At 43.6% G+C, this 20,062-nt stretch overlaps 1 protein-coding gene across 2 annotated transcripts in view; it reads left to right on the top strand.

Annotated features, from left to right (window-relative positions):
• PHF2 (PHD finger protein 2) overlaps positions 1–18,719 on the top strand; it is a 190,624-nt gene extending 171,905 nt beyond the window's left edge. Inside the window, exons 18-23 of one of the 2 annotated variants that reach the window (XR_004232575.1) lie at positions 1,703–1,980; positions 6,242–6,337; positions 6,889–6,998; positions 8,675–8,936; positions 13,944–16,230; positions 17,098–18,719. Coding sequence is in view for 1 of the 2 variants with exons in the window: in XM_031956790.1 (XP_031812650.1) it covers positions 1,703–1,980; positions 6,242–6,337; positions 6,889–6,998; positions 8,675–8,936; positions 13,944–14,032 (835 nt within the window). In the remaining variant the exon portion in view is untranslated. Of the gene's footprint in view, positions 1–1,702; positions 1,981–6,241; positions 6,338–6,888; positions 6,999–8,674; positions 8,937–13,943 lie in introns of both variants that reach the window. The other variant, XM_031956790.1, reaches the window with a different exon arrangement.
• The last annotated feature ends 1,343 nt before the right edge of the window (positions 18,720–20,062 follow it).

Here is a 20,062-nt window from a genome sequence, read left to right as displayed (position 1 = left end):
GGGATGGAGAGAGTCAGGGTCTCAAGCTCTTTACATAAGACAGAAGGATTTGGGCAAGCAACAAATCTGTTTGGGAGACAGAGGGAAATGACTATTGCCTCCTCCTTTTTTCTTCTCTAGCCAAGCTAGAGACAGGCTAGAGATTGTCTCTTGCTAGAAGTATGAGATAATGAGATGGTATTTGTAAAGCACTTTGTACAGTTTCTGGCTTATAGTAGGTGCTTTACCAATACTTATTCTCTTCCCCTTACCTATGGTGAGTGTTTAGTTCTTAGTCATGTTTCCATAAGGGCTGAGCATAAATTCACACTGAAAAAGACAGAGGAGGGCTCCCTTGCCACCTCTGTCTGTTTTATTCTCTGTTTAAGTGACTTTATGTCTTACTGTCTGTATTGCTTTCTAAGTGGAAGTGAGATTAGCTTTGTTCTGCTTGACCACAGAGGGCAGAACTAGGAATCATGAGTAGAAACTGAAGACTGAATTTAAACTTGATGTCAGGAAAAACTTGCTAACATTTAGAGCCATCCCAAAATGAAACGAGTTCCCGTGGGAGGGAGTGGTTGACTACTCACTGGAGATCTTCACACGAGGAATCTATGCTATTTGGCAGGGGTGCCGTGGAGATGGAATTCTTATTTGGATATTGGTTGATGTGGGTGTTCTCATATTTTTCCTAACTCCCAAGATTCCATGTCTGTCTCTGTCACTCTCTATCTCTGTCTCTTATCTCTGTCTCTTTCTCTCCCTCCCCCTTTCTGCTTCTGTCATTCTCTCTCTCTCTCTCTCTCTCTCTCTCTCTCTCTCTCTCTCTCTCTCTCTCTTTCTTCCTCTGTTTGTCCGTCCCTCTTTGTCGCTTTCTGTCTTTTCCTTTGTCCTTTCCTCTTCCTCTCTTTCTTTTTCTTTCCCTCTCCTTCTTCCTCCCTCCTTTCTCTATCTTTATCTTTCTCTGTTTCTTTCTCTATTACTCTGAATTTCTCCTCCAGATTCTTTTCTCCTCCTGGGCATGCCTGTCTCTTTTGGTTTCTCTGTCTCTGTCTCTTTCTCTGTCTCTGTCTGTCTCTGTCTCTCTGTCTCTGTCTCTCTCTCTCTCTCTCTCTCTCCCTCTTTGTTTCTTCCTCTATCTTTCTTTTTCTTTCCCTCTCCTTCTTCCTCCCTCCTTTCTCTATCTCTATCTTTCTCTGTTTCTTTCTCTATTACTCTGAATTTCTCCCCCAGATTCTTTTCTTCTCCTGGGCCTGCCTGTCTCTTTTGGTTTCTCTGTGTCTCTGTCTCTTCCTCTTTTATTTTCTCTTAGTTACCAACCTTGCTGGGCTCCAGACTGTCCCTTTTTGAGTCCCAGAACTCTCGCCTTCCCAGAAGTTTGGGGGTGGCTCTTGCTTGGCTGTCTGGCCTCTTGAGCCTGGGGGGTATGATGTCATGAAAGGTAGGGGAGGGGATTAATCATGGAACTAAAGCATTTGAGGCTTTCTAATTTGTAGCAGGGAGCCCTTGATTTCATAATTGCGAACCGTTGATTTCATGTATGGTGCACCAACCTTGTCATGAGGAATCCAACCCCAGGCCTTCCCCCGTCTGCCTGCCACCCGACGCTGCCGCCCGCCAGTCGCCAGCCTGCCTGGGCTACCCAAGGGGCTATTTATTTTTGCAATATTATTTCTGCAATTAGCTGAGAGTGCCTTATCTCTTCCTGTGCCCCCCTCAGCCAGCCACCTGCCTCCCCCAGCACACAGGAAGCTATTCAGGGAATGTTGTCCATGGCAAACCTCCAGTCTTCAGACTCCTGCCTGCAGACGTCGTGGGGCACCAACCAAGCAAAGAGCAATTCCATCTCAGCCCAGAACTCGAAGAAGAATGGGGGAGGGAGCAACAAGAGTGCCGGGAAACGGCTCTTGAAGAAAAGCACAAAGAACAGCATTGACATTGAAGACTACGAGGAAGACCAGGATCACCTGGATGCCTGCTTCAAAGACTCAGATTATGGTGAGTAGCAGCTCTTCTCCCGTCTCCCCTGCTTCCCTAGTCTTCGCCCTCTGAACCCTAGAGTTGGAGATGGGGGACAGGAGGTGTGCTTTTTATTTGCTTTTATTGATCCTACACCCTCCGGGCCTTAGAGGGTCCAGCTTAGGAGGAGGGCAGTTAAAGCCTTGGGTTTGGGGCATCTCTTGGTCCTGCTTCTCCTCACGGGCACAGAGCTAAGGAAATAAGAGCCCAAACTGAAGGGGCCCTCCCCCAAGCCTCTTCACTAGCCAGTAGAGAGTTCTTTGCCTCCTTCAGGGGAATTTCCCTTTGGAAGTGCATTCTCTTCGGGAAGGATTCTAATTCTGGGCTGCTCTGTGGACCTGCCACATACGTACCCAAGGGAGGGTTTCAGTCACGGGTTGTTAAAAAGCAGAGAAGGGCCTCAGAGATCATGGAGGCCATGCTGGCCGGAGGCAGGCCTGGGAGAGGACCCAGGTCTTCTCAGTCACCTGCATTTTGCCACCTTTGATGCCTTTGCTGCTTTTTCCTCTTCTGTGAAGAGGTTACTGCTCCTCGGAGGCAGTTTGTATCTCGAGGAGGGTAGGCTTGGCCCTCCACAGAGCCAGCTGGAGCTCCAGAGCTCTCCTCTTCCTCAGCCTGCTTCAGAGTGATTCAGCAGCCTCCTGTGATAACTGGGGGACACTGGGTGGAGAGTCCTGGATTCTCATTTTGCCTCTAACACTCCCTGTGAGATGTAGACACTTGGTTTCCCTGGGCCACAGTTTTATCTTCTCTAAAATGGTGGCAGGGTGAGGGGATGGTCAAACAAATTGGCTTCTTCCAACTCTAAATCTATAATCTTTTCTAAACTTCTAGGATCCTTAGTTTATAAAATTAGGGGATTTTTAGCTGGGGAGTGACCTGAGGGTTAGAGCAGGAAGGGATAAGGAAACTGAGGCACAGAAAGCTTAGATGAATTTCATGAGGCACATCAAGAGCAGAAGCAGGATTGGAGTTCAGATCTTTGTCCTTCCAAGTCCACGGTCCTTTCCTCCATCTCCTCCTTCTGTCCGTGGTTCCTGTGGTCAGCTCAGAAAAAACCATTCTGAGACAATGGCTCTTCAAAGAATCGCTTTTGAGTTTTACAGAGCATTCTCCCTACAACCAGCCTGTGAGATATGAGGGTGATTATGATGATTTATTATTTTGTCTGGACTGACAGAGGGAACTCCCAAGTGAGGAAACTCGCTCTTCCAATTCCGATCACTCCCCCCAGGGCCTGTCCCTTAGAATCTTAGACATTCAGGCCACCGAGAGGTAAAGCCTGGGGTTCCCCAGCCCGGGGTTACCAGAGGTGGCCCCTGAGCCCAGGCTTTCTGCCTTTGGGGCCAGTTCTCCATTTATAAAGCACACACTATATCCAGACTCTCTCACTGGATCCCCAACTTGGCAAAGCAGATGCTACTCTTATCTACTTTTAACTGAGGAGGGAACCGAGGCACCGACTAGTAAGGTAACTTTCTCAGAGTCACACAGCTCCAAGTATCCAAGGCAGGATTACAATGTAGGTCTTCCTTACTGAAAGTCCTTTGCTGCCTCTTGTTATTATAGAATTATATTAGCTTTAATTAGTCTTACAAATTTTAAAAAATGATCACTTATACCTTGTATGTTATTATTGTTGTTATTCAGTCACATCTGACTCGGTGACCCCATGGACCTTGTCCATAAGATTTCCTAGATTCTAGAGTGATTTGCAGATTCTTTCCCCGATGTGTCCCCCTTCTACAGAAGATGAGAAACTGAGGCAGGTGGGGGTATGTGACTTGTCCAGGGTCACACAGCTCTGTCTGTGGCAGGTCTGATGTTCTGTCCCCAGAGCCATCCATCTGCCCCTCTGGGATTACTATGCACTGTATACTATAACCCACTAAGCCAGGTTTGACTTTGAAGCCAGAATATCCCTCATTATCCCATTTTACAAACGAGAAATTGAATCCTAGAGAAAGGGAACTTTCCCACCGTGAAGAATCTGGGTTTTTATATTTCTGATTGAGCAAGTCACAAGCAGGAGCTTGTCTCCTGGGGGAGATAATATGCCAACAACTATGATCTCCTGACAGATACTCTGGGAAGAAACATTTTCCACAGTGGGCCTGTATTTGACAAAGAGTGTTTCTGAATTAGTAAAAACATTAATAAACATGCTCTCCCTGAGGAGTTTTGCCTTATCAGTGGAGCCGGTGGGGCTCAGGTCACTGCCAAAGAGAGCTTGGAGCTCCCCAGCTACTTTCTTCCTAATCCCGCAACCAAAGGCCTCCTCCTTTCCCACCCCACCTCAGGCAATCTCTGTTCAACACCCAAGACCCTCTTCCAGCAGGATCCAGGCAGGTCAGGCTCCGAAGTGGGGGACGGGACCACATGTGGGACATTTACCTTTTGCTCTAGGAGTCCTGTATACATCCTGAGCCGTGTAATAAAAACCCCACGTCCCAGATTGTGGCTGCCGGCTCCCCCGGGCTTGAAACCCATAGTGACGGTCTGGAGTTAATATCTGATTTCACTGTTTGCTACATAGAAATACATTAATGTGAAAATTAGAATCCTCTGAAGGTTAAGGCAAGCAAGACTTATTTCTATTTTAGAAACTGTATATATTCGAAAGATGACTTTTTGAAGAGTTTGTGGTGACTTGGCAATTACAGCACCTGTAGGCCCATCGGACCAGCTAATTATCTTAAAACTCTTCTGAAAGCATTACAGGGACCGGCTTTGTAGATGACACTGTGGAAATGGATCAGGGTGGGCTTTAGGCGCAGAAACTCATGTTAGTGGTATAGTTATGCCATTGATTTTAATGGTCTTCCTTTCCTATGTTCAGGCTTGGTTAACAAAAGCTGGATTTATTGTCCAGGTGGTTGGCAGATTTGGGTTCAGTGGCTGAATTATACTGTTGCTCTAGGACCATATTAGTTTGACAGACATAATCTGAAAACAAAATGAATTGCACATTTTTTAAGATATATGAAGTAGATGGGGGCCAGGACCTTGGAAAAAGACACAACTTGAGTGGAGGGGCTGAGCCCACAGCTTTCATTCTCCACTGTGTAGTTTCTTGAAAGCACAAGACTTATTTCCTTGCTCTGTGCCTCATGGGCATTCAGAGAACTATAGGATTTCAGAGTTGGAAAAGCCCTTATTGGTCATCAAATCCAACTTGTGCTTGAAAAGTAATATCCATGACAGCAAACCTGAAATGTAGCTAGCTTGCCCACACTTAACTGACCACAGTTTGCCCTCTCATCCCTCTGCTCCTCAGTTAAACTCCAGTGGCTTCCTGCTGCCTCCAGGATCAAATACAAAATGTTCTGTTTAGAATTTAATGTCCTTTACAACCTGGCTTCCTCCTATCTTACACTTTTGCTCCCTGATCACATACTCTTCAGTTCAGTGATACTCCGTGTTCTGTGAGTAAGACACTCCATTCTTGAAACACACTCCTTCCTTATCTCCACTTACTGCCTTCCTTTAAGTCCCAACTAAAATCCTCTCTTCCACAGGAAGCCTCTCTCAATCCCTTTTTAATTTTAGTATCTTCCTTTTAAAAATTATTTCCCATTTCCCCCATATGTAGCTTGTATGTACATGTTTATTTGTGAACTCCCATTAGTTTGTGAACTTCTACCTCAGTGAAGATCCTTGTCACCCCCTTAGTGGAAGTACAGTTACTGGTGAAGCAGCCATAAAACTAAAGAAGTCACCAAGCATTCATGTAGGTTTAAGAACAATTAGAAGCCCTCATTTCATGGTAAATGGGGGTGGTTTCCAAGCATTTCTGAGAAATCGGTGCCAGTGGTGAGAAGTTAGTACATTAGTCTCACATGGAATCGAGAAAGAAATGACTAAGAGAAAAGGATATAGATATACACACACATTGTGGGAATATGTAAATTGGGAAGACATAAATAGATAACTTATACTAGGATTTAGATATACACATACATTGTGGGAATATGTAAATTAGGAAGGCATAAATAAATGACTTATACTACTGTAAAATGCTGCTGGGAACATAATTTGTATTTACATAATGCTGTATGGTTGCTTGTAGTGACTGAAAGGGCTGGACCTGCATTCCCAAGTTTCCAAGGGAAGAAATTGGTCTAGAGTAGAAGCCCTTAGATGTAGAGAGATGTGCTGTCCAGCCAGTCTCGGGGCTGCTCATGGCAGGGAAGGATGCTTGGGTTTTCAGTGAGGCTTTGTTTCTTTTGCCTTCATTTAGTCTATCCCTCCCTGGAATCTGATGAAGATAATCCTATATTCAAGTCTCGGTCAAAAAAGAGAAAAAGCTCAGACGATGCTCCATACAGCCCGACAGGTAACAGTGGACATTTGGCCTCCTGAGTCATTAGAAATGGGATGGGTGGGGCATTTTTTTTTCTTCCCCTTCACCCCAAGTTCTTCCCTGCCTCCTCACTCCCCCCAGAGTTCCTTTGGAACAGTTTTACCTGGCTGACTGGCCTTTCTGATAGGGACAAGGAGGGGAAGTCAGTCAAGGGTCTGCCTGTATGGCCAGTGTGGTGGCCATGTGAACTTTCACATCTGATCTTTCTAGTCAAGTGTTGGGTGAAGAACAGGGGGCTCTGGTGAGGGCAAGGGCAGCTCTCGGATCAGTTAGAAGTGATTGCAGCGAGGGTGGGAAATAACAAAGGACTGGAAGACCAGGAGCTGTCTCAATTAGTTTTATGACTTCAGAGCTGCATTGTTTCCCTTCAAGCATTGAGAGCTCTTCCCTGCGAAAGTGTCTGGATTAGGGATGCTGAAGCACAGGAGGAATAGGAGATTTCCTGCTCTGTTCTCAGCAGTGTGGGCTCAACCTTCGTGGGTCCAATGAATAGCTGGAACATTGACACATTTTTTTCTCTTTAGCAAGGGTTGGGCCTTCAGTGCCTCGGCAAGATAGACCTGTTCGAGAAGGGACGAGGGTGGCTTCCATTGAGACTGGGCTGGCGGCGGCCGCAGCCAAGCTGTCCCAACAGGTGAGGCGTCTGAGTTACTCCCAGAGCCATCCGGAAATAGGTTGTGTGGGGAGGGTGGCGTGGGGTGGATGATGTGACTCGGCACTCGTGAAAGGTTTGATTATTTTTCCTCTCCCTCTTCCCACCCCATGTGCTGCCCCAGACACCCAAAGCCATTGAATATTCAGTGCAGACTCTGATGGGGCACAACCTCACCCTGAATTTCCTTATCACAGCTCTGTTAGGAAGGGAAAGTGAGGGACTTTCTGAAACAAGGTCTTGGAGGAAAAATGTCAGCATGTTTGTGGGATGCTGACTACCTTGCACTAAAAATGGATTGATTCTTCAGGACTCCGGTTGCAAACATATCCTTTCTCACAAGGAAGCTCTCAGGTATCATCACTCTACTCATTTTGAGTGGCCCCTGGTGGTGTCTGTTCTACATTTTGAGAGATTGAACTTGGGTTGCGTCCAATTCATGGCTCCCTCAGTCGCTGCATCAACTCAATTGTCATCCTTGTTACTGTCATTTCCTGGTGGATTTTGAGATTCGGAGAATGACTAAAAATTCACTCTTTATAGTCACATTCTTTGACTAAGGTATCGATCTATCTTTCTGTACCTGAGACATGCATTGGATTTCTGCTAGTCACCTCAGCAAGAAAAGAGGTAGGACAGAGGAAGAGAGCTTTTGAACTCCACTAGTAAATACCGTTATCTAAGATCTCATTGAATGAATACTGGCTTTCCCGGAGCCATTGGTCTTCTTGACCTCTGCAGGCTGGAGAGCCTAGATTTTTAGGAAAGGATTTATGAAGTAGTGGGGAGAACACACACACACACACACACACACACACACACACAAGATTTAGAATTTGAGGACCTGGGTTTGACTTGTCCACATTTGAGAAATATGATCAAGTTTTGTGATGAGAGATTGGCTGGAATAGGACTATTAATATTTTTCCCCAAACTGAATTCTTTTCTCTGCTCAAAGACAAAATAGCCTAGTGGTCAATGAGAGAGAAATGCTTGACTTCTTAAGATCTGGGGGGAAGAAGGGAAGAACCCTCTTTTTTTCCATTTTGAATTCTTGGATTATTCATAAACTCCAGCAGACCATTCTTTTTTTTAAAAAAAAATTTGTTGTTTAGATCAGTTTTTATTAATTTTTTTAGTGTTTAACATTTACTTTTATAAGATTTTGATTTCCAATTTTTCCTTCCTTCCTTTCCCTTGTCCCTCCCCAAGATAAGTATTCTGATATAGGTTATATATTAAGAATCATATTAAACATATTACTACAATAACCATGTTGTGAAAGAAGACTCAGAACAAAAGGGAAGAATCACAAGAAAGAAAAAAAATAAAACAAAAAATGAAAGAAGTACAGTAAACCATTCCCATTGTTCATTCCCTGTATCATCCCACCTGTTTCAGTGTCACTCTTCAGTAATAAAATCCTGTGTCCCAAGTCTGGGACCACAATGCATAGGAAGCCTTGATAATTGTTCCATCACTGTCAAGGAGAGTGATCCCTCCCCTGAGTCCTAAGGGTCCCTTCCTAGTATTGCTGATCCTATTCTCCACCAATAAATCAGCCTTGTCACCTCACAACCTTATATATCACTGAGGGAGTGGAATTTTTTAAATATGTCTAGAGATTGGCTTACAATGACCATGTGCTTTGTTCAAAGGAGGAGCAAAAAGGCAGGAAGAAGAAAAATACCAAAAAGAAATTGTCACCGAACAACACTAATAAGGTCTCTCAGGAGAGCAGCTCGCCTGAACCCAAGCTGGAGTCCCATAGCAGCAGCCTCACTGACCACGAGTATACAGCAGGAGCCAGCACCTTTGGAGGGGCCCAGGTCACTCGAGGCTCCCAGCCCATGGCACCTGGAGTCTTCCTCACCCAGAGGAGGCCGTCCTCGTCATCCCAGAATAATGCAGCTGCCAAAGGTATGATCTCTCATGGCCTGTGCTACCTTAAAAGAATTCTTTCTCTTTCTCTTTCTCTCTTCACAGGTAACAGAGCAGAGCTCTGCATTCTCCTAGGGAAGATGGAGAGTTCGGTGCTAGAGTTTGTGCCCTCCTGGAGACAGGCCATTTCCCTTGTGACCTACTCCTTTTGTTTTTTGTTGTTGTTTTTTTTTTCCTGTGATAGCACATCAGCTAGGAGGTACTAACTTAGGTGGTCCAGTGCTAACCCCTCCCCAAAATAAGTTTCTGCTTCAACTGCTGAGCTTCCTCTCCATAGCTGCCACAGTTAGGACTGTAGATAGTCAATGAAGGAGCAGCTTGACCAAGTTTCTTCTGAGGTTTTCCATTGTCTTCAGCAAAGCCATTTTTGGCTTCAAGGTGGGTCAAAGGCCTAGGACCCTAGGGGCAAAAGAAGAGGGAGGAGGGAGACCCCTGAGCCAGGACCCATCAGCTTTTTTCTCATTAGCTTCTGGAGCCTATGGTGGGTAAAGATACTTGGTTTCTACTTCAAGCAAAGGACTTCCAGCTGATTTTTGGTCCTTAACTCATCATCCTGCATTTTTTTTCCCCTTCCACATTCCTCATTTAGGAGGTGATATTTATATTTGTTTGATATTGAAAGATTTCATATTGTCAAGGATTTTATATTTAATCTAAAGTAGGAATTTCTGTGTTCATTCATTCATTCAATAAGTTCATTTATTCTTTAAATGCCTAATGGTGCAAGACACTGTACTAGATGCTAGAAGGAGGTATATGCAGTAAGGCATGATCTTCAATCTTAAGAAATTCATATTCTAACTTGGGGTAGGGGAAAGTAAAATAAATAAAGATCTAAGATAACCTAGAATGGGAGATGTACAATGGAGAATGAGGAAAATCTCCTAAGGACTAATAACTAGCATTTACATACTTCAAGGTTTGCAAAGTGCCTTGCACATATTATCTTACTGGTCCTCAACCTTGTGAGCTGGGTTCAGTTATTATCCCCATTTTACAGATTAGGAACTTGAGGCTGAGAGCAGTTTTGTGACTTTGCCCAGGGTCTGAGGTGGGATTCTAAATTAAGTTCCATAAGGGCAGAGACTATGTCTCATCCAAAAGCATCTTTTGGTGCTGAGGAACATGCTTTGCATTCAGTAGATGTGTAATGAATGCTTGTCAAGTTGAATATTTTACAAATTTGAGAATTTTTTTATTTGTGACTTAAATTATAATATTTAGATTCTAGAAATTTTAAACATGCAATCAAAGTGGCAAAAAGCTCAGTGTCTCAGGCTTCCGACCAGTTGTTTGTTGTTATCATCCAACATTTTATGCTGGTTTTCACCCAGGACCTCTGTAAGGGAACAACTTGAGTTTTGATAATAGACATTAAGAAAGGTGAGAGAAAGAGATGGCATAGTGGGGGGAAATGGAGGAGACAGGGGGGAGGTTTAGCCTCTGGTAGTTTATGATGTTTTTAAAAGAAAGAGACAAATAATAATAAAAGTAGCTCAGAATAGAGATTTAATTTTTAAAAATACCCCTACTCTTTGCTTCCAGGCCATTTAGACTTCAGTACACATCTCAACAATGTCATTCGCTTTCTCTTATTTCTAAGTGAGGATGTGGGGACTGAATGACATTGAAGGCTGCTTTTAGCCCTAACACTCTGGTTTTACATTAAAAAAAAGTTTCTATCAGTTCATTTTTGGACAGATACCATCCCATAAACTTTCTGACAAACTTTCCCTGACTGCAAAAAAAGGAAAAAAAATCAAAACGATCAATACCATCACCCACTGCCTATCAGTATCTGGCATGTAGTAGGCGCTTAATAAGTGTCAATTGAGTGACTATCTCTAAAAAGAAAAAACATATATATATATATATATATATATATATGCCATTCTGCCCTCACAGTCAACTAATTGTTTCCACCTTCAGATCTGAACAAACTTCACCTCTGAAGAAACCTCTGAAGACATACAATATCCTCTTCTGTTCCTCTCCCTCCTCCCTTTCAAATAGGGATTCATTCAATCAGGCTTCTTAGCCTTCAATGGCAGGAAAACAGGCAAAAACATTTTGGAAATATTTTTAGGCCACAGGGTTAAAGTGCAGAGATTTTGCCCATTAGTCAGCCCTGAGTTCAATCATTGTATCTGTGAGCATGTATTTAGAGTGTGTTAGACAACTTTGAACACCAAGCAATCAAGATCCGAGGTTATTGGTTCCTTCCCTTTGGCAATCTATAAAATGGAAGGGGTTGAATCAGTCATCTTCTCAAGTTCCTCCCAGCACTAAGTCTTTGCACTCTCATTTCTCCTGCAGTGGAGGAACACCTCCAATAGACACTCAGTAAATGTTCATTAATGATGATTATGAGAACAGAGTTGGCTCTGTGGATCTGTTTTGAAAGAAGGCTGAATCCAATTTTTTTTTTAAAAAAAGGATACCAGGCCCAAGAACATTCAAGCTAGCGTTACTTGTATGGCGAGGGAGCCCCTGGGCTTGATTATAGGTTAGGATGTTGCCTACTGCCTTCCTGATGCCCTCTTACTTCTCAGACGATGGGAGTGTTTACTAAAAGTTGACTTGGCAAACCACAGCATAAACAAACAGCACCTGCAGCTTTCTCTGAGAGTACATGTCAGCTGCTGCTTTTTTTGTGGGGAGGATAGAAAAGGGGAGTGCCCGGACCCAGAGAGCAAAGGGGAATATTTTCTTTGTTCTTCTTTCAGATGCCCCGGTGGGTAAATGGGCCTAGATGGACTGCTGCCGGGCCTGCGCTGGCCTATGGCCAAACTCACCCGCAGCCACTGGCCGGGAGCTGCTTTTTCTGGAGGTCCCCTTGTGGAGGCAGGCGAACAGAGTAGGGACTGTACCCAGATGTGAAAGAATAATATAGGGAGGCAGCCCATCACAGACACCTCTGGGTCTAGCCTGCCAGAAAGTCCTTAGGGATTGATATTAAAGTTGGAGCATAGTTCATGGTCTTCCCTGAGAGCCAATTGTGAAGGTCTGGCTGTGGAAATGGCAACTCAGTAAGGCAAGGAAGGATCCCCTGACAGCAATGTGCTGGTAAATGTTTAACAACCCACCATTTAAAAAAAATTGTAAAACACAGTTTTAGGTTTAGTTCCATTATTAACATGGATTAAGGTGGATAGAGCACCAGACCTGGAGTCAGGAAAACATGAATTCAACACTAAGTAACTTAACCCCTGCTTGCCTGAGCTCCTCGTCTGTAAAATGGGCCCCCATTGGACTAGGAAATGCAAATCCCTCTGGTATCTTTGCTAAGAAAACTCATATCCATGGGGATGGTTTAGAGCAGGGGTCCTTAATCTACAGCCTGCGGGCCAGATGCGGCAGCTGAGGACGCTTATCCCCCTTACCCAGGGTTATGAAGTTTCTTTATTTAAAGGCCCACAAAACAAAGTTTTTGTTTTTACTGTAGTCCGGCCCTGCAACAGTCTGAGGGACAGTGAACTGGCCCCCTATTTAAAAAGTTTGAGGACGCCTGGTAGAGTGTCTGAAAGAGAGAATAAAAAGCACCATTACTTTCTTAAGTCCAGGCAGTCAACAAACACTAAATTAAGTGCTGACTTGTGGCAGTTGATGGTTTCTGAAGTACATATGCACTGAGGCCAGAACACTCCTGGCTGAGTCTCAGAAGTCACAGCACAGAAGGGACCCTCTCCTCTTACAGATGATGATAAAAGGCCCTGAAGTGAAGTGATTTGCCCAAGGCCCCACTGGCCTGAGGCAATGATGTAGCGTTTAGCTTTGGCGCTCACCAGGGCTCCCTGGGAATCCCACTTTAGATACTAGTTCTATGGCCCCAGGCAAGTCTGTCTCTAAGCTTGAGTTTCCTCATCTGTAATATGAGAGGTTTGGATGTGACCTCTGGTGTGTCTTCTAGCTCGAAACCTGTAATCCTACACGTCTCCAATCAATCAGCAAACATTTATTCAGTGCCTACTGCATACACAGCCTGGATTTGGTCTCTGGGGTATTAATTATAAGGAGTACCATTACCCCAAGAAGGTTAAGACTGTGAGACGGAATTTGTTTTACTACTCCCACCTTTATCTCTTTCTGTTTCAAAGCGAGCCCCTTGTGTTCAAGGTTCTGCTCATTTGCAGAAAGACATCACCGTGCAATCCAAAGGGGCCTAGATTTGTTGTCCGAGGGTTTGGGTTGGCATTTATTATCACTTAAGCTATTGAGCAAGTCTCTTAAATTCTCTGGCTTACAGTTTTCTCCTCTTTAAATGTAGACCTATGAACCTATATTCCTTTTCAGCCTTTCCAGCCTGAAGGGGATCTCGTTACCTTTATCCAGTTTCCTAATTTGCCCCTGCCCCTGAGGGCACTGTAGTTGCCCTGCACGGGGTCTTCTGTGGCTTTGACGTCTCTGCCTCCAGACTCTTGTAACTGCTCTCTTCCTGCGTTGTGATCTTTTTGGCTGCTGTTATCCACAACTGGCTAGCACAGTGTAATGAACTCGATCATTGCTGGGGTATTGACTATCACTTGGGCCCTTATTCTGGCAAATCTTACTTTTGAGTTCTTGTCAACATTATCACCTACTTTGTTTAATTGAAGTCTTTATTTAACATCGACACTATCTCTGTTTACTCTCATTCTAGCCTTTCTATAGTGTTGTGAAATTCCTGAACTGCAGAAGGCCGGTATCCAAATTCAATGACAAAAGCCCATCCCAAAGCTAAATTCAAATGAGCCGGGCATCTGTGCCTCTGGACAATGCAATGGAGAGAGGGCTGTAAGTGCATTTGAACCTCCAGAGTGCCTCTGTCCAGGGTTCCCATGAAGCACCAGGCAGGCCGGCTCTGTGTGGACCAGTGGATCTCTAACCTCCCTCTTGGAAGGTGGAGGCTTTTTCTGGAGAGCCTTCCAGACAGCAAGTTGGTTGGCTCCGTGGTCCTGAAGCGTGGGAAAGGCTGACAGTCTTTATTGCATCTTTTTCTTTCCCCAGGAAAACGCACGAAAAAAGGCATGGCGACAGCCAAACAGAGGCTGGGGAAGATTTTGAAAATACACCGGAATGGGAAGCTCCTTCTTTAATATTGGAGAGACCAGGACTTTTCTCCCCAGCCCAGGACTTCTTCCTGAGCCAACACTAAATCTTCAGCTCTTGGAGGACTGCCGTAGTTACTGCGCTTCATCCTAGGGAGGACCCCAGTTAACTTTTTGTCACCACTCAAAATAGTTGTTTTTAACTTTCAGCAGTCAGAGTGTACAGAGCACTGCTATAAATATTTTTTAATATAGACGTCCGTTCTCAAGTTGCTGAGAGTGACCATTTCGCAAAAAGTTAACCCAAGAATTTGAGGACCATTCCAGTCTTAGGAGAGTATCCCTTGAACGTGTTCCCAAGTGCAAGGTTGTTTTGCTTGAAGAGATGCTGTCAGTCTGGAGCACACTCCCTTTGAAAAAGGAAGTGTGGACCAACGCCAGAGGCATCTGGGTACGGAGCTTGGAAAGGAGGTCGGAGTTGGTAAAATGCTGGCGCTAGCCAGAGGTTAACAAAAGAAAACAGAAAAAGAGAGAAGGGACGCTCCGTTCTTTTTTTTTCCCTTTCTTTTTTCTCCCCAAGTCATTTTCAGACAAATGCCGAAAGCACTCAACTTGATTTCCGAGTTCAGTTCTTCCCTGTTAGGAGGTTTGACTGCAGGGGGGAACGAAGGGTATTAACTGCACAGAAGCACTTGGAATTAGGAGACCACCTTGGAGACGAGAGCGCTGTCTGTCTCTGCACAGGCTTAGGGACGGGTTTGGGGGCCGCGGGGAGACCCTTGGGCGCTGGTGGTACTCCGCCCAGCCGTAGCTGCGGGATGGAGACTGGGCTGGGCGGATGGCGAATGTGGAGCCGGGGGAGGGGTCCCCCGGGCGCGTAGCTTCTTAGCTAAGGCTTGGTGTTCTCCAGAGCTTGAGAGAGAAGCTCCCTAGAAACTGAGGCCGCGCGAGGTACCAGGACAAGCGGGGGAGCATCCCCCCCGCCCCCCATGAGCCCCGCCCAGCTGGATGGGGCTGAGGGGCTACAGGGAAGCCGGCCCCTGCGGGCGCGCCTCCCCCGCCGGTGTCCGCCGAGCACCTCAAAGCACTTGTTACTAGATAAAGCGGGCTGAAGTCTGAGGAGGGGGCTGCACTAGCAGGCCTGCGGGGGTCTGGCGGTCCGGTCAGGGCCGACGTTGGGCTGATTGACAATTTGACTGGATATTTTTGTCTTTTTAACTCTTAGCGTTTGGTGTAGAGTGCTTTTATCTTCCATTAAGCGGCTTGTCTGCACATAAACACTGAGGGGGGTGGGGTGGTATTTGTTTCTCAGGCAATCCCGTCTTTTCATTTTAGATGTGTTTTCCTAAGGCATATTTTTCATAGAATGTAGCTTGTAAATAGCTTTTTAAAATGACTTCTTTTTATAAGAGTAAAAGTATCTTTAGAAATTCCTTTCTATAGAATACTTCATTAACATTTATACGAGTTTTTTGCCGAGTATGATAAACTGTTGTATTTTCGTTTGATTCTTTTAAAAAAAAAAATTCCTTTTTTTGTTTTTGTTTTTTGTTTTTTTTATTTTTCCGTTTTTTTTTTCCCCCTTTGGAATTAGGTATTGCCTGAAAAACAAGTCACGTCGGTGCAGTCTTATACAGAATCAAATAGTACAAAAAGAAATCTATTTAAGACACATTTTGAAGAGGACTCTTCAACTTTAATACCAGCTCTTTGTTTTCATTCTTGTATGATGAGGGGGGGGATACAGTTATTTTACTAGCACCTTGTGAAGTGTTTCTGTGTTTTGTGATGATGTAATTTATTAATGTTTGTAGCTTTTTATATTTGTATATTTCTTATGAGCTTTGTTTATATACCCATTACCTGGATGAAATGTCCATGAGAAAACAGCTACAGGAAACAACTGAGGCCTTATTAACTAACCCACATCCTGTTCGAGTGGGACATGGGCTAGAAAGACTGGGAAAGATAGAAGAGTTAGTCTAATGGGGCCCCAGACTTAATCCAAACAGGTGTTTTTAAAGCTTCCTTTGACACTGTTCTTTGTCCAGCATTTATATTAATCTAATCCAGGCATCAAGCTATTTTTTTTTAATTATTTTTTTTCCGCAACATGTACATTTCTAACAAAGTTTATTGTGGCTATTACAGTGTTTTATTTACTGATTCATATCAAATGCTCTTGTATCAAGTCCATGGAATCTAAGTAAACTTAGATCAAAGTTTAAAAAAGTAAAATATTTCAGGTTTTGTACAGAACGGTGTTTCTGCAGTTTTCTGCCTTATTGATCTGGTTGAAGTAACAGTAGCAAGAATGGTCGTGATATCTGTAGTAATAACAGTCATAGCTTGGCATTTGACCCTGTACTTTAAAGGCTGCAAAGTGTTTTTCACCCATAATCTCTCAGAATTCTAAGTATGTGGTCTTGCTCCATCTTTAATAGTCATATCTATCCCAGAGAACCTTTAGGAAAGTGAGGAGTGATGACCATTTTGCCTCCTTAGACCTCAGTTTCTTCCTCTGTCGAGTGAAAGTCATCCTGTAAAACCACAGTGTGCCTGACCATTGCTCCCTGGACGTGCTCAGGAGTTTGTTGGAGAGGAACAATCTGTGAAAGGTCCTGGACATCCACAGACCGTAGTACCATTGTTTTAGTTGCTGGTTAAAAAAGGATGGCCAAGGAGAGTGTGACTTGGTGTGTGTGTTGAGGAGAAATTAAAAACAACTGCACAGAATACAACACCTTCCATCTTGGGAAACAAGATGAGGTTTTTTTTTTTTTTTTTTCTTAATGCTATTCTAAAACCTAGGGAAGTTTTGGCTAAGGAAAGAGATTATACCACCAGCCTAGTGTAGGAATGATTATCTGTAACATAGTTGATGAGAGACTGAAACAGTTCCTGAACTGAGACTGATTTACATCATTAAAAAATCAAATTTTGTGGAGCTTACAAAGGAAACACAACTTGTTGCATGAACCCCCATTTTGCAGTCCTTACCAAGGAGGCAAAACAAGGAATGTTATTTACTGATTCATATCAAATGCTCTTGTATCAAGTCCATGGAATCTAAGTAAACTTAGATCAAAGTTTAAAAAAGTAAAATATTTCAGGTTTCCTCACCCAATATTGCCTGCTAGTAGGTTAGGACTTTGGTATTTGAATTTAGGTAGGATCATTTGTTTTTTCTGGTTTCAGCTACTTTCCTGTTATCTAAGGGGTAGAAATGCTGAATTTTTGCCAAAGGGCAATGTGGAGGAGTGCAGGGGCTATTTTGTCCCTGAGAAAAGACCTAATTTTGAATCCAGACACTTGTATGGCCCTGAGTTGAGTAAACTCTTCTGAATCTGTTCATCTATAAAGTGGGGGCTAAGAACACAGGTAGTCTTAACTCAGGATGATGATTAATAGCCCAAAGAGCTGATTTATGTAAAGGACTTTGAAAGCTTTCTACATCAATGGTAGCTATAAAGGGCTTACATCAATGGTAGCTATAATTGGGTACAGGAAACCTCTGGCTGTAAAAACATAGAAAGCCTTAGGTCTACCAACTCCAAGTTTCCAAGGTGGTCTTTGTTGGAAACTCAGACCTTTAAGCCTCTCTAATTTCACGTATTCAAAGGATCCTGGTATTACAAATATAAGGGACTTTATTTAACTTTATTTAGAGATCACCTAGTCTAACCCTTTTATAGATGGAAAAACTGAGGCCTAAAGATGTGAGACTCAGATTCATCTGGGCAGGAATTGGAGCCAGGATTCAGTCCATCTGACTTGGAATACATTGCTCTTTCTGCTATGCTGCCAAGGGAACTAGGAGTAAACAAGTGACTCCGGCGGTAGGATTGTACTAAGTTTGCCCTCAGCTGCTGGCCGGCACCATGGACTCCTGGGCCTCGGAGAGGAGGCATCTGGAATCCCAAAGCCAACAATTCCTGGGAGCTGACATATTTTTCCAGCACCTTTGGATTTACTACTTTCCTCATAACCTTGTGGGGGGTGGGAAGTAAGGTTTGCAAAGGTAAGATGGTTAGTGCCCCAATTCCTGGTCTTCCAACTCCCAAGACCAATGCGTTGTCCGTACCACTCATCCTGCTTGAAGCTGAATTTTCATCTGGAGGGGCCACGGGCCTGAGTTGGAAGTTGGATTGATTAGGACAAAGGTAGGCTAAGGGATATTGAAAATAGCCTGTGAGACTTTATTGGGTCTTAGGAAATCCTAAATCTGGCAAGGTGCAAGGGGAAGAATAGAGGATAATGGGAAGAGTGGGAATTTTACCTGGCATATGGAAACTTTGAATGCAGATGTCACATCCAATGTGGATTCCAGCTGATTCTCCTTTAATGAAGCTTGGGGCCTCCTACAGAAGCAAAAGGACTGGACTTGGGAGGCAGAAGACCTTTGAATCTGGGCTTTCTTACTGAATAATGTCACCTTAGACAAATCCCCATTTCCTCAGTTCTCCCATTTGAAAGGTTTAGATCCTTAAGGTCACTTCCCAGCTGTGATATTGTTGAATATTGAATTAATGGAATTTTCACAGAGTCCAAATGTATACTAGTGAAGGCCCTAAATCTGAAGGGAAGAACTTTGGCCACTTCAGTGGGGCAGGCAGGAACCCATTTTTGATGGTCTGATGCCAAGTTGGTACTCTGGTGAAACAAACATTCTGTCGTGATGACCTTAAAGGAAGACTGTCGTGGCCTTTAAATAAATTGGGCTTTTCAAGTATCACATTTTTCCTCAGACTGACTGTACCCCTTATTCCACTGCTCATCCCCCTTACCCCCCATCTACACACAATATAATACTGATGTGGGATTCCTTTGGGGTGGATGGTTCTGGGCATTCATTTTATGAATTTAATCAGTATCCAAAGTTAATGAGCATATTAATATTCAGCAGGTGGTGCAGAAGAATGCTTTTCAGCTGAGGAGATCTGGTTTTTGCCATCTTGACCATTGACTTGTGACCTTGGACCTTTTGTGCTGTTTTCTCTAGCATGTTCCCTTAATTTAACTACTTTGGGCCTCATTTCCTCATTCATGAAGTGTTTAAGATTCTTTTTAAATTCTAAAACTTCACAGATTTGAATATCTTCTGGGTAGAAGGCAGAACCTTAGGGACTTCTATCCCTAATGTCTACAATTGATCCGAAGGATAAATGCCATAAGTGGAACAAGGGTGATGTCAAACAGGAAAAATCAGATGGCATCTTATGCCTTCTTGCCCCTTGCCTACACTGAAAAAATACTACTGGGACAAGCTGCTGTACCCAATAGGTTTATTTTCTCCACCTGCCAGCAACCGAAAGCAGTCAGCCCTGGAGAAACTGGACTGAGTCCTCTTGTAGTGAATCTTTTGCAGTGATGCTTACTTGACCCCTTCCCTAGTATCTCAGGCTGGTCCATGTTGTTTAAAGCTAGCCCTTCCCATATTTCTCTTTGTGTTTGTCAGAACAAGCTACTGGTCTTCCATAGTGAAATGGCTTTGCCTTCTGGTATTACCTTTTGAGTTCTGATTGCAAAGGACTTTGGGTAAGTCCAACCAGCAAGATTGACATGAACTGGGTCCTATGAACATTTCCTACCCATCTAAGCCCAACTCTTGATTTTCAACCATTTTTCACTTGTTTTCTCATTCTCACACTGGATCTTCTCTCTCTTGGCTCTCCCCAGAAACCCATATTATAGGTTTAAAATACTAATAGAGTAGAATATAAAATTTAGAACTGTTGTCTAGTCCAGAACCCCCATTTTGTGGATGGGGAGCAAAATAATTTGCCCAAGGCAAATATAGGCACTAATTAGCCAAGGGACTCTTAACATGTTTTATAGAGTAATAATACAAATGGGAAACCTTTAGAATACAGAAACTAGAATCCAAGAATATATGTTCAAATCCAGCTTTGCTATTTACTATGCAGGTGATTTCCTTTAAAATGAAGCAGCTAGCTGAATTAGATGATTAAAATTAAAACCATTGATCCTAGGAAATTTCCATTTAGTACAGTAAAAGGGTCTTTTCAACTTTATTCTTACTTTTAAACCGAGGATGAGAAAGGTCAGACCAAAAGC

This window comes from Sarcophilus harrisii, chromosome 1 (genome assembly GCF_902635505.1).
Source record: "Sarcophilus harrisii chromosome 1, mSarHar1.11, whole genome shotgun sequence".
Lineage (NCBI taxonomy): Eukaryota > Metazoa > Chordata > Mammalia > Dasyuromorphia > Dasyuridae > Sarcophilus > Sarcophilus harrisii.
Note: the sequence above shows the minus strand (reverse complement) of the source record. Positions and strands in the feature narration are given on the sequence as shown.